The sequence below is a fragment of the Xylocopa sonorina genome, chromosome 11 (assembly GCF_050948175.1).
Source record: "Xylocopa sonorina isolate GNS202 chromosome 11, iyXylSono1_principal, whole genome shotgun sequence".
Lineage (NCBI taxonomy): Eukaryota > Metazoa > Arthropoda > Insecta > Hymenoptera > Apidae > Xylocopa > Xylocopa sonorina.
Window position 1 is genome coordinate 9,223,103 of NC_135203.1, and position 12,846 is coordinate 9,235,948.

The 12,846-nt window shown below is 42.0% G+C and overlaps 2 protein-coding genes across 3 annotated transcripts; both read right to left on the reverse strand.

The window, feature by feature from the left end:
- Positions 1–2,871: 2,871 nt before the first annotated feature.
- On the reverse strand, positions 2,872–8,434 carry Ctr9 (RNA polymerase-associated protein Ctr9). Its single transcript, XM_076903868.1, has 14 exons — positions 8,371–8,434; positions 7,783–7,881; positions 7,378–7,617; positions 6,729–7,301; positions 6,541–6,660; positions 6,157–6,467; positions 5,561–6,086; positions 5,304–5,498; positions 5,116–5,232; positions 4,724–5,034; positions 4,313–4,650; positions 4,037–4,214; positions 3,259–3,963; positions 2,872–3,171 (listed from the first exon to the last, which is right to left on the reverse strand). The coding sequence occupies exons 1-14, from the start codon at positions 8,410–8,412 to the stop codon at positions 3,075–3,077; spliced, it is 3,852 nt and encodes a 1,283-aa protein (XP_076759983.1). The 5' UTR covers positions 8,413–8,434; the 3' UTR covers positions 2,872–3,074.
- A 244-nt stretch (positions 8,435–8,678) lies between these two features.
- LOC143428951 (solute carrier family 35 member F2) lies at positions 8,679–12,411 on the reverse strand. Of its 2 annotated transcripts, none has more exons than XM_076904248.1 (8): positions 12,209–12,411; positions 11,647–11,756; positions 11,339–11,532; positions 10,449–10,611; positions 10,162–10,318; positions 9,874–10,084; positions 9,551–9,678; positions 8,679–9,393 (listed from the first exon to the last, which is right to left on the reverse strand). In XM_076904248.1, the coding sequence occupies exons 1-8, from the start codon at positions 12,325–12,327 to the stop codon at positions 9,201–9,203; spliced, it is 1,275 nt and encodes a 424-aa protein (XP_076760363.1). In that variant the 5' UTR covers positions 12,328–12,411; the 3' UTR covers positions 8,679–9,200. The 2 variants fall into 2 exon arrangements, with proteins under 2 accessions (XP_076760363.1, XP_076760362.1); XM_076904247.1 differs by having other exon boundaries at positions 8,679–9,408.
- Between the last annotated feature and the right edge of the window lie 435 nt (positions 12,412–12,846).

Sequence of the window (12,846 nt, forward strand, 5' to 3'; positions counted from 1 at the left end):
CGCGACTGCGGAACAAGAATTAATAACTAGAAGTTTATTGAATAAAGGCGTCCAACTTGGAAGATAAATTCAAGGATGAGCACAGCAGGTGAGAGAATGATGCTTTAATTAATTTGAAGTTGCCGTAGCCGAAGGCGAGATGAGGATCTTATATCTCGATCTATTCGCAGAAAGTTAGGAGATGTCGCGATGAAACGCGACTCCTTGGCATTCGGGACGAAAAGAATCGCGATCGTTGTTACCATTAGTAGCCTCGGAATTTCAATTTAAGTTTCATTGCTTTCACGGTTCCCGTTTCAAGTTTCACGGGTCTCCGTTTGATTTTCGTGCAATTAAATTCATATCCCGGATGGCACTGGAACTAGCCTCAGCGGCAAAGCGGAAGCCACCTGGCACTTTTAATCTCGTACTTTTCGAGGATCCTCTCTGGGACAAAATCTTATCACGCAAACCCCTCCTCTTTTGTCAAAAACATGTCGGATAGCACTTTGCTCTATGGCACTCGTCCGCTTCCTTTGTCCATTACCACGCTTCTATCCGAGTTACCCATTTTTCCGCGGCCGCATTTTCATATTCTATACCAGCCCAGCGGTGCAGCATAAATCGTGTCGGAGATCCCCGCGATTCGTGACAAAAGACGATTTAATATCGGCTCCGTACATATTACATCCGCGGATCCAAGTAAAACATCGGCAGCGAAAGGGTAGAAAGAGCACGCCAATGAAACTTACATAATTGGTTAAATCGTCGTTCGTCTTTCGAAACGTAGAATGTTTTTAACGCATCTATAACTGCGTTCGTAATCTCGCGAGCTCTACCCTCGTGGAATTAATTAAAACTTGAAGGTCTAGAAGCTTCTTCAATTGGCTCTCTCGTGAATGTTTCCACAGAAGTTTCAAGAGTCCCCGTACGTGGAACTCTAGATGCTCCGCACGCTCGGAATTTTATTAAAAGAAAACTATATGTATGTATATACGATGCGAAATAAAAGCAGACCGCACGACAATTCGTTCTGAAACGGGAGGTAATGCCGATAGGTTCATCGAGCAGAACGCACATTTCTCGAGATCTTTCAATCTATAAATGGGTCACTGCCGCCTACATATAACGACGCTTGACTCCTTCCTCGCAGAAGAAATTGCATTCCGCATCTTCTTAAAACCAGGTCGAACGCAGGCTTCGGAGTAGCGGGAAGCACGAGCTCCTTGGATTTCGTGAACTCATTGTTATCCTACGGATATGTAATGGAGTACGTGAATAATGGTCGAGAAGAGGTTTCGTTGGGGAGAAAGTTTAATTATATTTGCGGACGGGAAAAAAGGATTAAAAAGTTACGGTAACGACGCGACCGGAATTATCGATAATCCCTGTGCAAGTGTTTGATGAATCGACGAGGCGTGATTGACGGGAGGGATTTGCGTAATGCGGATTAAAGTCGACTTGTTGAGAGATAACATTTTTCGATGCTCGTATTTGCAAAAAATACAAACGCACGTCGAGAAAATTCCAGGAAAATTCGGAATAAGAGATGTAAGTGGAGGACCGATCAGAAATTTATAGCCACGAGGCTATCCTTTGGATGGTTCCGAAGTACTGCAAAGATAGTAAATAATTCTCCTCCGAAAATTCGGAACTTGCTAATCCAGCCACTAATTTTCGATTATACGCCGTATATTACAAGTTACCGCGCGGAAATTTACCAAAGTCGATTAAAATTCTGGTGTCCGATACTATCCGAGCCACCGTGCGAAGAACAAAAGTTACAGAGAAAGCCCTTTTTGACACTTTTATATGAAGATGTTTAACGAAAAATATGACGAGCATAAAAGTTTGGTAGTCGAACAAGAAGTAGAATAAATCCACACTCTCGAGGGTCAAATCGAAAGAGTAAACGCATCAAGCACTCAGATTCTTCATAGCTTGGATAAAGCCCGTACCCTTTTTCTTCTATCCTTATATTTTCCTTCGTGCTTTTCTCCTTTACTTTCTCCGTAAACTGGCTTAGGATTTTTCTTGCCGTTGTATGGTTAGAACGTATACCTTAGGGATTATATACACCCAGAGGCTTAAATGCTATAATATCGTAAGTTTTTACTATGTTTAAGGTAGTATTTGAAACTCAAGCAATATAATTCTATTCTGAGAGCTTTATGGAGCGTTGTTAGAACGATTTGATGGAACAACAGTTTAACGACAATTAGAAATAAGAGTATTAAATGATTTATCGCTTATTATCATTTTTCGTCCCGTATCTATAGTTTGTGATAAACATTTCGAGTGAAAACGTATGACAAGTGGCGTCATAGACGTCATCTAACAATCAGTAAACTTTAATCATTTATTTTGTCAGTTCTGATCAATACACGAATACATAGTATACGAAAAAAATCTATCACGTATATATACAAAGCGTTCAATATATATATGTATATAAAGTAAAGCGGAAATATCGGTTTTAGTAATCTTTTATTTATGATTTGTGATATAAAACAATTCTTCCGTTATTCAACGTAACTTTAATATACTCTGTATTGGCTAATATAATTAAAAAAAATTATTTACTATACTATCATTTTTTTTTCATTGAATTACTTCAATGCATAAAATTAGGTTAAACTATCTGTTTATTATACAAAATATGACCAGACTACTAATCAGAAATTGAAGTATTTACGAATTTAACTAATTTACACGTGAAATTGCAGTAATAATATTCAAATTTGGTGGAGAAAGGAATCAGCCAATCGGATTGCTTCCAGTTCGAAACGCGGCCCGCGCACCTTTAGCTTGCCGCGCGACCGTTTCAACCAGTCAAGCTATCCGCGAACGACCGATTATTCTTGTTTTGCTCGGGAATATAAACAAATATACCTGACGTATAATAATCAGGAACAAATACACGGAACGCCGTCTAATATCCTACAAATAATCCTTGAATTCGCGCGTTAAGAAATATACTTGGTGGAGGTTATGTGTTTCATAAGTGAATTTGATTTTTACAAAATGTGTGCCACTCACGGTCGAAGTGAACTTTTCTGCGTGAACTGTTAGTGATTTTTGTTTGAACGTTAAACTTATTCACTGTCGCTGCCACCGCCTCGATCCGAACTCGAATGACGCGAACCAACGTCACTCCCTGAAACCGACTTCCTCGACTCTGGAGTAGGAGATCTGGAAGAAGAGAATCGCAACATGTAAAAGACAGGATCAACGGGACTACGCTTCGTTTTGGTGAGTGATATTTGAATATTAATTCACCGTGCCGATCCGCTTGGACTACGACTTCGAGAACCGCTCTTCGACCTCGAGCCAGAACGCGATCTGGACCTCGACACAGATTTAGATTTCGATCGGCTTTTACTCCTCGATTTGCGTCCCTCCGATTGCGAGCCGCTTCTCGATCCTGACCCTGATCTCGATCTTGACCGGGACGCCGCTTTTCGCGAACCGCTGGGCGATCTTGACCTCGAGCGGGACGCAGCTTTTCTCGAACCGCTAGGCGACCTTGATCTCGAACGAGATGCTGCTTTTCTCGAACCACTAGGTGACCTTGATCTCGAGCCAGCGCTACCTGCAGAGTCTGATCTTGATCTAGCCTGCGATCCGCTTTTCCTCGAGCCACTTCGTGACCTTGATCGTGATTGACTCTTTCTCGACCCCGATCTCGACCTAGAACCCGATCTTGACCGCGACCCGCTCTTCGCGGAGCCGGATCTTGATCTCGACGGACTTTTCGATCGCGAGCCACTCCTTGATTTCGAACCTGAACGGGATCTGGATCGCGAACGAGACTGAGAGCGAGACTGGGAACCTGATCGCGAACTGCTTCTAGAACGACTGACAGAACGGCTTGTAGACTTTGATCTAGAACGGAATCTCGAACGTGATGCTCGCGAATGCCCTTCAGAGTCGGATGTGATTCGTCTGCTTCCGCGTCCACGACCCTCGTTACCGCTTTCACCTCTGAAAAGTAAAGTAGCGATGTCGTTCATTCATGTTCTGTGTAACGTGTTATATATTTGTGAATGATTCTTACCCGCTAGCGATCTTAAGACCCCCTGAATCACTGTCAGATTCACTTGTCGATATAGTCTCTTTCGACAAGGGCATTTTGCCCTTTGTAGTCTCAGCTGTACTTTTCCGAGATAGTTTCTCCTTCCTGATAGTACCAGTCTTCCTTCCACGTTTAGGCTTAGGTCGGTCGCTATCTGAACCTAGGTATTAGAAGACAAAGTATTTATTTTGCAGTCCCTTATTGAGTTGAAACTTGGTGGTGCTGAAACTTGGTTGAAACTGAGTGGTGCTATCTTACCACTATCTCCACTAGCAGCTTCCTTCTTGCGTCTTCCTTTACTCCTGCCTTTCTTCTCCTTGCGTTCGCCGCTTGGTTTCCTCTTGCGTTTCTTTTCCCTCGGAGCTTCCTCCCTACCTTCATCTCTTCCAGAACCACCACTGTCGCTGATATATTGATCAGTGCGCGGCCTCTTCCCTTTCCTTCCAGACTTCTCAGAAGGCATGTCGCCAAACACCAATGCATTCTTTGTCTTCTCAACGTACTCTTGCCGTTTCTGTAACATTTCTTCCTCCTTTTGGCGCCGCATTTCTTCCAATTTCCGCTGCTCTTCCGTTTGCCGCATTTTAAATGCTTGTCTACGGATCGATACGACAGTATTATGATGATGTTTGACCAATTTTATATCCTAGTTACCCCTCGCCTGATTACCTTTCTTCCTCTTGTTTCCTCCTGAGCATTTTCTCTTCCTCGTCTAATCTTCTGGCTCGAGCTACGTGATACTGTGCTTGTGACAACAAATCTTGGCATCGTCTTGCTTCCGCTTCCGCGAGTTGTTTCATTCTGTCCCCGTGTGTGGACAAATATTGGAAATATTTATGTGAAAGACCCAATTCATGAACTGCCTGCAGTACGGTCGTCAGTGTTGATTTTTCGTCCTTTAAAATTTGCGTTGCTAAACGTTGAAGTACAAGCGCTATGTTGTACAGTAAAACAGTATCCTGTGGAGCAACCCTCCTTGCCTAAACACAATGAATTCATTACGGTCCTCTGTTCTAACAGATATAGAAAATGTAAAAGCGAACAACACCATTCCTTCGTACCTTTAGTAATGTTAATTTTGCTTCCTTTAATTTACCAGCTTTAAAGTAAGCTCTTCCTACATATTGTAAGACCTCGACGTGATGGTACTTATAGAATTTTCGAAGACAATTTTCATACTGCAATATACATATATAAAATGGTAACATCAGCATTAGTTTGTCATATTAAATATAAAGGAATTACTTACCATTTGAATAGCGCTAACAAATTGTTTTTGCTCTACATAAATATGTGCAATATTTAGCCAGACATCACAAAATTCTGCCGTTGCTTCTCGAACTTGAGCAAAAATATCTCTAGCTTCGTTTATACAACCTTTGTGTGCTAATACGGCACCAATTCCGTTGGCTGCCCAAATATTCTTAGGATCGTTTCGTAAAACCTGCAAATATCAAGTTCATATACATCGAAATATAGCCATATTTATTATTCATCATACAGTACCTGTTTATACATAGCCAACGCTCGATCTTGATGCCGCTTCTCTCGATCTTTATCTTTCCCACTTTGATGCAATGTTTGCAACCAAATGTTGCCCAAAGCAATCAAAGAATAAGCATCGGTGCTTGTAGTTGGATTTTTTAAAATTCTTTCGAATGTTTTCTGACCGGGTCCAGATGCCATTTTGGCCAAATATAAATTACCCAAAAGCGACCATGCATCCGGATGTTCATTATTTATCCTTAAAGCATCCTTGAACCAATCAGAAGCTTCATAGATTTGTCCTTTATCTCGAGCCATGCAGCCAAGTCGTAAATAACAATCTACATAATTCGGATGTTCCTTTAAAATGTCTTTGTACAATTTCTCTGCTTTATCAAATATACATAAAGCTTCGTTCAAACGTGCTAAATTGTATGTCGTCGTGACCGCTATCGAATTATAGTATACTGAATCATGTAAGGCATCAGCTTTGGAACGCGCCAAAGATTCTTCCAAATTTTTTCTAGCTTCTTCTAAATTTCCAAGTCTGCAAGGAAATAGAATGCGTTGCTAAATCTTCCATAATAAAATTGCAAAAGAAATTATATTTGACGTACCTATAATATAGGGCTCCAACGTTATTTAGTATTTCTGGCGGTATATCTGCCTGAACTTTCTCTTTTAAAATTCTAGTTGCAGTACCGTATGCGTTTAAGGCTGCGTTAAGGTCACTTTGTTCTAATATTTGAGCCAGCTCGATCCACGCTTCGACATCGTCTGGAAACTGTTCGGTTACTTTCCAAAGATGGTTCTTAGCAATATCACGTTTCGATTGCGAACTTGAGTTCGCGTACAACGATCCGAGAATCTTCATTGTCTCGTAATTACCAGGTTGGGCTTTCAATACTTTCTCGAAACATTGGGCTGCCTGTAATAAAATAAAAATCAAAAGCTGCAAATCCATTACCCTCAATGTATTCAGCAAACGTGATAACACTTACATTTTCTGCGTCACCTCGATAAACATACATTTGGCCTAAACCAAAATGAGGTAATACAAAAACTGGTGGCGCAAATTGAGTTGCTTGATAGTAATATTGAAATGCTTGATCATAATCGCCCTGTAGATTATTATTTATTAGAACATTTAAAAACATTCAAATTCACGTTGTATTGCAAGAAAACTTACCTGAATGTGGAAAGCTCTGGCTAGTTGGTAACAGCTCTCGGCACGCATAGCTTCGTTTTCAGTATTATGAAATGCATGAAGCGCTAAATGTTGCACTTTGTTATAATCCTTCTTAAAGAAGAAATGATTCGCCAAATGGTTCAACACCATGGGATTTGTCGAATCGATCGTGTAAGCTTTAGACAACATTTGTACACCAGTTCTGATACTCTCAGGCTGCTGTTGATTCAGTTTTAAAACTGAAAGACCAACCAATGCTCCAACGCATTGGCCATCCAACTGTAAAGCTCTTTCAAATGCTAAACGAGCTTTTTCTTGATTATTCAACTTCATAAAACAGTGCCCCATTCCTAATCTTACAGCAGCTGGACAGTTTGGATTTGTTCTCAATGCCTTCTTATAAAAAGCGAGCGCACCTCTGTAATCTTTCTTGTTGAACGCTATACATGCTTTACCAAGTAGGGAAGGAATATTATTTGGAGATTGATTCAGTACAAAATTAAATTGGGCATCAGCTTGGTCCATTTTATCTCCCTCCAAGAGGCAGAAATAAGCTCTACCAAGTAAATGATTCTGTAACAAATAATATAATGTAAATGACGTTCAATCCTTCTTTAGCATCAAATAAGTTAGTATGAATGAAGTTTACCTGGTCGTACATGATGATCTTGTCTGCAGTTGTATATAATAGAGTAGCTTTCGTAAACAAATCTCTTTTCTTGTCTTTATTCCTTTCTCTGTTGGCTTCCTGCACATAATATGCAGCCAACATATCCAATGCACGCATTTGATCTTTCTCATAGTCACGGTAATCAATATTAGCATCAATTCGAGAAGATTCAAGTATTTTAATGAAGTCTTCAATTTTATGTTGTTTGTAATATTCAAGCTGCAATATAAAGTGGTATGTTTGATACTTTCTTACTTTCAGATCACAATTATACATGCTCCTGTCCATAAATCAATGAATTCTAGCAATTATTAAATTTAATTAATATTCCTTGAAATATGGACGAAGGTATACATGTATTCTTAGTTATTTTGAAATACATACGGCCAAATTGACCCAAATATTGAGCTGTGCATGTTCTTGCCGTAAAATTCCAAGAACCTCATCACCTTCTGGTAACTGATCGAGGTAGAGCTCGATTACCTAACCAAATGTAATACAGAAGATTAAAATATTGCTTGGGCAAAAAACAAACAACATAGTGATCATGGTGAGGTATTTAAATAGACAAAAAGTGGATAAAAAATACAATTTATTTCATGTCAGACAGCTAACACTCGACATATTTCACTATACATGATACAAATGAGCAACATTCTGAAAAGATTGCGAACAAGGCACTAATTCGGCTGATAATAATGTGAATAAAGAAAGTGAAGGAACAGCAATTTATATTTAATATTGTAGAACCAATTTGAAAGTGTTCGAGCAACGTTGTGGACACAGAATGTGCATATGATTTATTCCGCAAACATCTCCTTCTAGAGGTTAGGCGCACGAAATCGTCTCCTTAACACGAGTCTCTAAACAATTTCCAATTACGCTTAAGTGATGTGTAACGAGAATGGTACGGTGTACTCTTCCAATACTTCAAAAATGATAAAACTGTGGATTAAAGACTAAAATATTCACCTCGTCTGTGTCACGAAGTGGAATCTCTATGGAACCCGCCATTGCGGCATCGTCACTGATTTTTGTGAAGCATTGCCGGCAGATGCCGCTTTAGATGTATTATAAATCGTCGTATAACGCGGTTCATTTGAAATATGTGTATGTATATGTATCTACGTGAATATTTTATATTATATTTATAAGAAGAAACGATTAAGAAGCAGAGAGTGAAAGAGTTAAATTCGGTTCATCGTTTGTGTTTATTATTTTACTTGAAAAAGATATACACAATATACGTGAAATAACATTTTGATACGTATATAGACGATAGAATAGAAATAGTTTAACGCATTTTACGAACAAAGATGATAAGAATCATAAAAATAATTATCAACGACTCTTACTTATTATATTACAACAAGGAAATTACTTAACGTGTCTCAGTATTTAAGTCTATTAACAACCAGTTGCATGGCACTGTATCGTTATCATTTACAAAGTATCTTGAGCAATAAGAATGTATAGTATACTTACAATCCGATAAACATTCAAATTAACAACGAAGATCGCGTTAACACGCGGTTAATCGATATTTAAAGACGGTTAAATTTTTAGAAAGACGATCGGTTAATCAGAACACTGTGTAACGCGTATTACAAACTTATTGATCGACGAAGAGATCTATTTACCCTTACTCGTATAACGTCGTATAGAAACCGAACGGGCCCCTCTTGTTAATCGTTAGTTAATTTAAAACTTCGTGTAAAATTTCAACAAGAGCGCGGCAAATTTACGTTTCCTAACTCCGCCCTACGTTCCCCGTGCCCATTCTCTGCTCTCTGTGGCCTCCTTCAATCGTAGTAGTTTCCGTAAAAGGAGGTGAAGGCCGTGTCAGAGCTGACGCTCGGCGGTAAACTTGTCGCGTCCATCGTTTCTTTCTCGCTGCCAAGGGTGGACGCCCTTACGTCAAGCGTGCCGCTAACACCGGACACCCCTGAACTCGTTGCCATTTCCACCTCCCCGACGTCGGGATGAGACATGTGTCTTAAAATCATGTCACTTTAATCCACGGTCAATTGTTCGTTAATTTCTTATCAGGGCGATTGATGAAAATAATTGATTAATCGATGCCGTACTGGATGGGTTTTTTTTTTTTTTTAAATGACATTTCTAATTGTCCGTTACCAGTTTTACCCCTTACCTGTAATCTGGGGCAGAGGGTTCCGCGTGCTGTCTTCGCGGGTTTGTCGATATCGGTGTTCTCTTTATCGCATAGATGTATATGCCCGCCATTGTGAGCGCGTACGAGACGAAATACAATGCGTGAAACTGGAACAGGTGGAAGGAGTCCTATTAGCATACCTACCCGCATATTGTCTGTCGTTTAAGCTGACGGAACAGACAATTCCGGTCACGAAACGCGTGCATAGTTCTGGACCCGTGCGAGAAACCAGAACAATGGAATCCCAATTTCCCAATTTCTCGTTACAGTTAGTTCAGGATAGAGGGGTGGTAGATAGGTACCTTGTACTGATGGACCAGAATGCCGGATAAAACGTTGAAGGAATCAGCGGTCAATAAGGCCAATTGCAGTGCCGTTGCACCGGATTCGAACAATATGACAGGCACCAATGAGAAGAACACAAATTGTGTAATACAATATACTATTAAAAACGTGATTACGGGTGCATTGTTCCATTGGAATGATTCTAACTTCAGGCTCTCGAGTACAGCTCTGAAACGATAACGGTATCGATCGTAACAGTCAATCGCATTGCGTTGTCAGTATCTCATTTCTGAAGATGGACTCACGTTTGCATGCAGCACAGTATAGTGCCGAAGAAACCAATCATGCCCAGATACTCGATAATATCAACTGTCTTAACGGCTAGCTCTTGCAGCACCGTAGTTATCGAAAACAGTACCGCCCCTCCGAGACACAGCATATCGCCTACCAGTTGATTCTTTCCTTGAACCAAAAAATTAGAAAAAGAAGAAAGGATCAATGATTCGATAATCGAGATATTATGGAAATCGGATAGTATTAAAATTATAATTTCTGGCGTCGGTTCGTTGAAATGAATTTGTCGTACAATTACCTGTGGACGCAGGATCCTTATTGCCATCGATTCCTGCCCAAACCAAACAACCCACCCCCATTAAGCAAACGGAAACGCCGACAATGTGAACCATCCGATATCTCACCCCGAGAACCAAACACGACAACGCCAACGCAACTGGTATCGCCACACAATCGAGCAGCTGAAACAGAATTTCCCCCGATTAACCACGATCGGCCCTTCGGGGTCGTTAAAATTTCAATGCGCCGCGGATGACAATGACGAAGTCCGCGATGCTCGCATCTCGTTCGATTAAGAATAGCGGTGACGGGGGGGTGAATGCGCTGGGTCTTCGACCCGGCGTCCTCCTTTCGCTCGTGGTAGCGTGTACCCGATACAATGGCCGTTCCGTGCCATTCATCGCAACTACGGATACTATGCTGTTTAATTGACGGCTAAACCACGAAAGTTACATCAACGTCCGCGTGGAGTTTGTATAGCGTACGGTACAACGCGTGTACCGTATTATAACAGAGCGAAACTTGGTACGATCGTTCAAGAATAAACCATTTATGCTTTCAATTGAGTTTTCTCGTGGTACCGTACGTTTTGAATATAAACGCGAAGTCCGCCTGGGGATGTTGCACTCGTTCAAAGGAAGCAAAAAATCTTTACAACGTGGGAGAAGCATTTTATATCGCGCGAAGGAGATACGTATTTTTATCCCTTTCACGGGGAATCCTTTTGAGCCACGCGATTCTTATGAAACAAATTGTTCCTCGTCTCTCCTCGCTCGCAAACGCTAGAAAGGACAGAATTAATGATCCACTCAACGTTTACTGCACGCCGTACGAAAGTCGAGAGAACTTCGTCATCGTTCCTCGGCAAAGTGCAACGTCGAAATCCCGCGTGGCGTCATTACCGCGTACCTGTATGCTAGCTAGGCTGGTAAATTGATGCGAGGATGTTATAAGTGTGCACGCTTCGACGTCAATGAGAGCCAGCAGTAAGTACCTCCATCCACGGGCTCTTATGACTGAAATTAGGCCGTTCCCTACCCCTCTGCAGGACATCCAGGTTGTGTATACAAGGCACATCATAACGTAATGCGGAAGATTTTGTCCTAAACCGCAGAAGACATTACCCGGCTCGTTATACGATGACGAAATTCGCGGCGTTCGATCGCTATTTCCGTTTGCCAATTAATCATGCAAGCGATTGCTCATTAATGACTTACCGGTTGGGAGTGCGAGCTGGTACGCGGTGTTGATGTGATGATTCGCGAGCGTCATGAAGCATAATACCACCGACAGGAATTGTCCCATTATTATCGCTCTCCATACCGACCTGCGAACAATGAAACATACCGTTAAAAACAAACGAACAATTGCGTTACGTATAAACTGCGATTCCGACACATTATTGCACAATCGATCGAGTCGCGGATGGATCGTCGATCGATCTACGCACCCACAGTTGTCCAATAAAAAATAATCGACTACAAACGAAACCGAGGAATCACATCTAACGGAAGTAAACAACAAAACTGAACAGAATCAGAGCAACAGGGCCACGCACACGAGACACACCGAACGATCAACGAACCCGAAACATCGTCAATCAACTTATAAAATTGTACACGAGAAATTTCGCCGCGAACACCCGCCACTTTTATTCCCGTAACCTCTATCCTTTCCTTCCGGCTCTAGCTGTTAACTAGCCGGTCCAAGGGTGAACCGACGCTCGCCACCCTTACGGTGGGCCCCGTTCGCCGGTCAATCATCCGTCCGTTTACGTACCATTGTCCCAGTTCCGATATGTAATTCTCGATCTTGTCGCAGACCCCGTTCCTGGGCTGCATCGCCGTATTTTCGCCGCAGCGACGATGGCCCGCTGACACTCCCATGCCAGGGTGCATTTTCGCCCGGAGGCTCTTAACCACCGGCGCTAGAGGAGAGGCGCTTGCGCGACCTCTTTCCCTCCATCGGCCCTCCACAACGAGGTACCGGTGTTCTTCGTTCTGCGAGGCGAAACGTGGCGGTCTATACGCGGCCGAGGAGCACGCCGCTCCACGCGCTCCGGCGCCGCATCGATCGCGTCTCGACGCTTGGAAAAAGGAAGATCGATGAGGAGGGTGTTCGCAGGCTCGTTTTGCATCCCGCCGGGACGCGAACTTTAGTTAGATCGATCGATCGTTCGAGGATGAATGGGTCTCCTTGAACTTCTTTATTAGCTACCGTTGGCGGGTCTGGCTTTGGGGTTGGCCGGGGCGGGAGGGTTTGACGAGAGGTTCAAGCGTTGGGGGATAAAATGTCAATCGTTGGATCGATTGCGGATGCGATACCGTTGTCGTCGGGTGGGTATTGAAATTGATGGATATTGGCGTCGGTGGATGATAATAGAGACGAAGTTCGAGTCTAGGGTGGAAGACAACGCG

Bases quoted from the DNA above. Each gene is read 5' to 3' on its own strand.
- Ctr9 (XM_076903868.1), bottom strand. From the start codon at position 8,412: ATGGCGGGTTCCATAGAGATTCCACTTCGTGACACAGACGAG. The intron at 7,618-7,782 runs GTATGTATTTCA...TTTATATTGCAG, and splicing joins ATATTTGGGTCAATTTGGCC to CTTGAATATTACAAACAACA. The intron at 4,215-4,312 runs GTAAGATAGCAC...TCTAATACCTAG, and splicing joins AGCTGCTAGTGGAGATAGTG to GTTCAGATAGCGACCGACCT.
- LOC143428951 (XM_076904247.1), bottom strand. From the start codon at position 12,327: ATGCACCCTGGCATGGGAGTGTCAGCGGGCCATCGTCGCTGCGGCGAA. The intron at 11,757-12,208 runs GTACGTAAACGG...CATTGTTCGCAG, and splicing joins ATATCGGAACTGGGACAATG to GTCGGTATGGAGAGCGATAA. The intron at 10,319-10,448 runs GTAATTGTACGA...TTTTGGTTCAAG, and splicing joins TAAGGATCCTGCGTCCACAG to GAAAGAATCAACTGGTAGGC.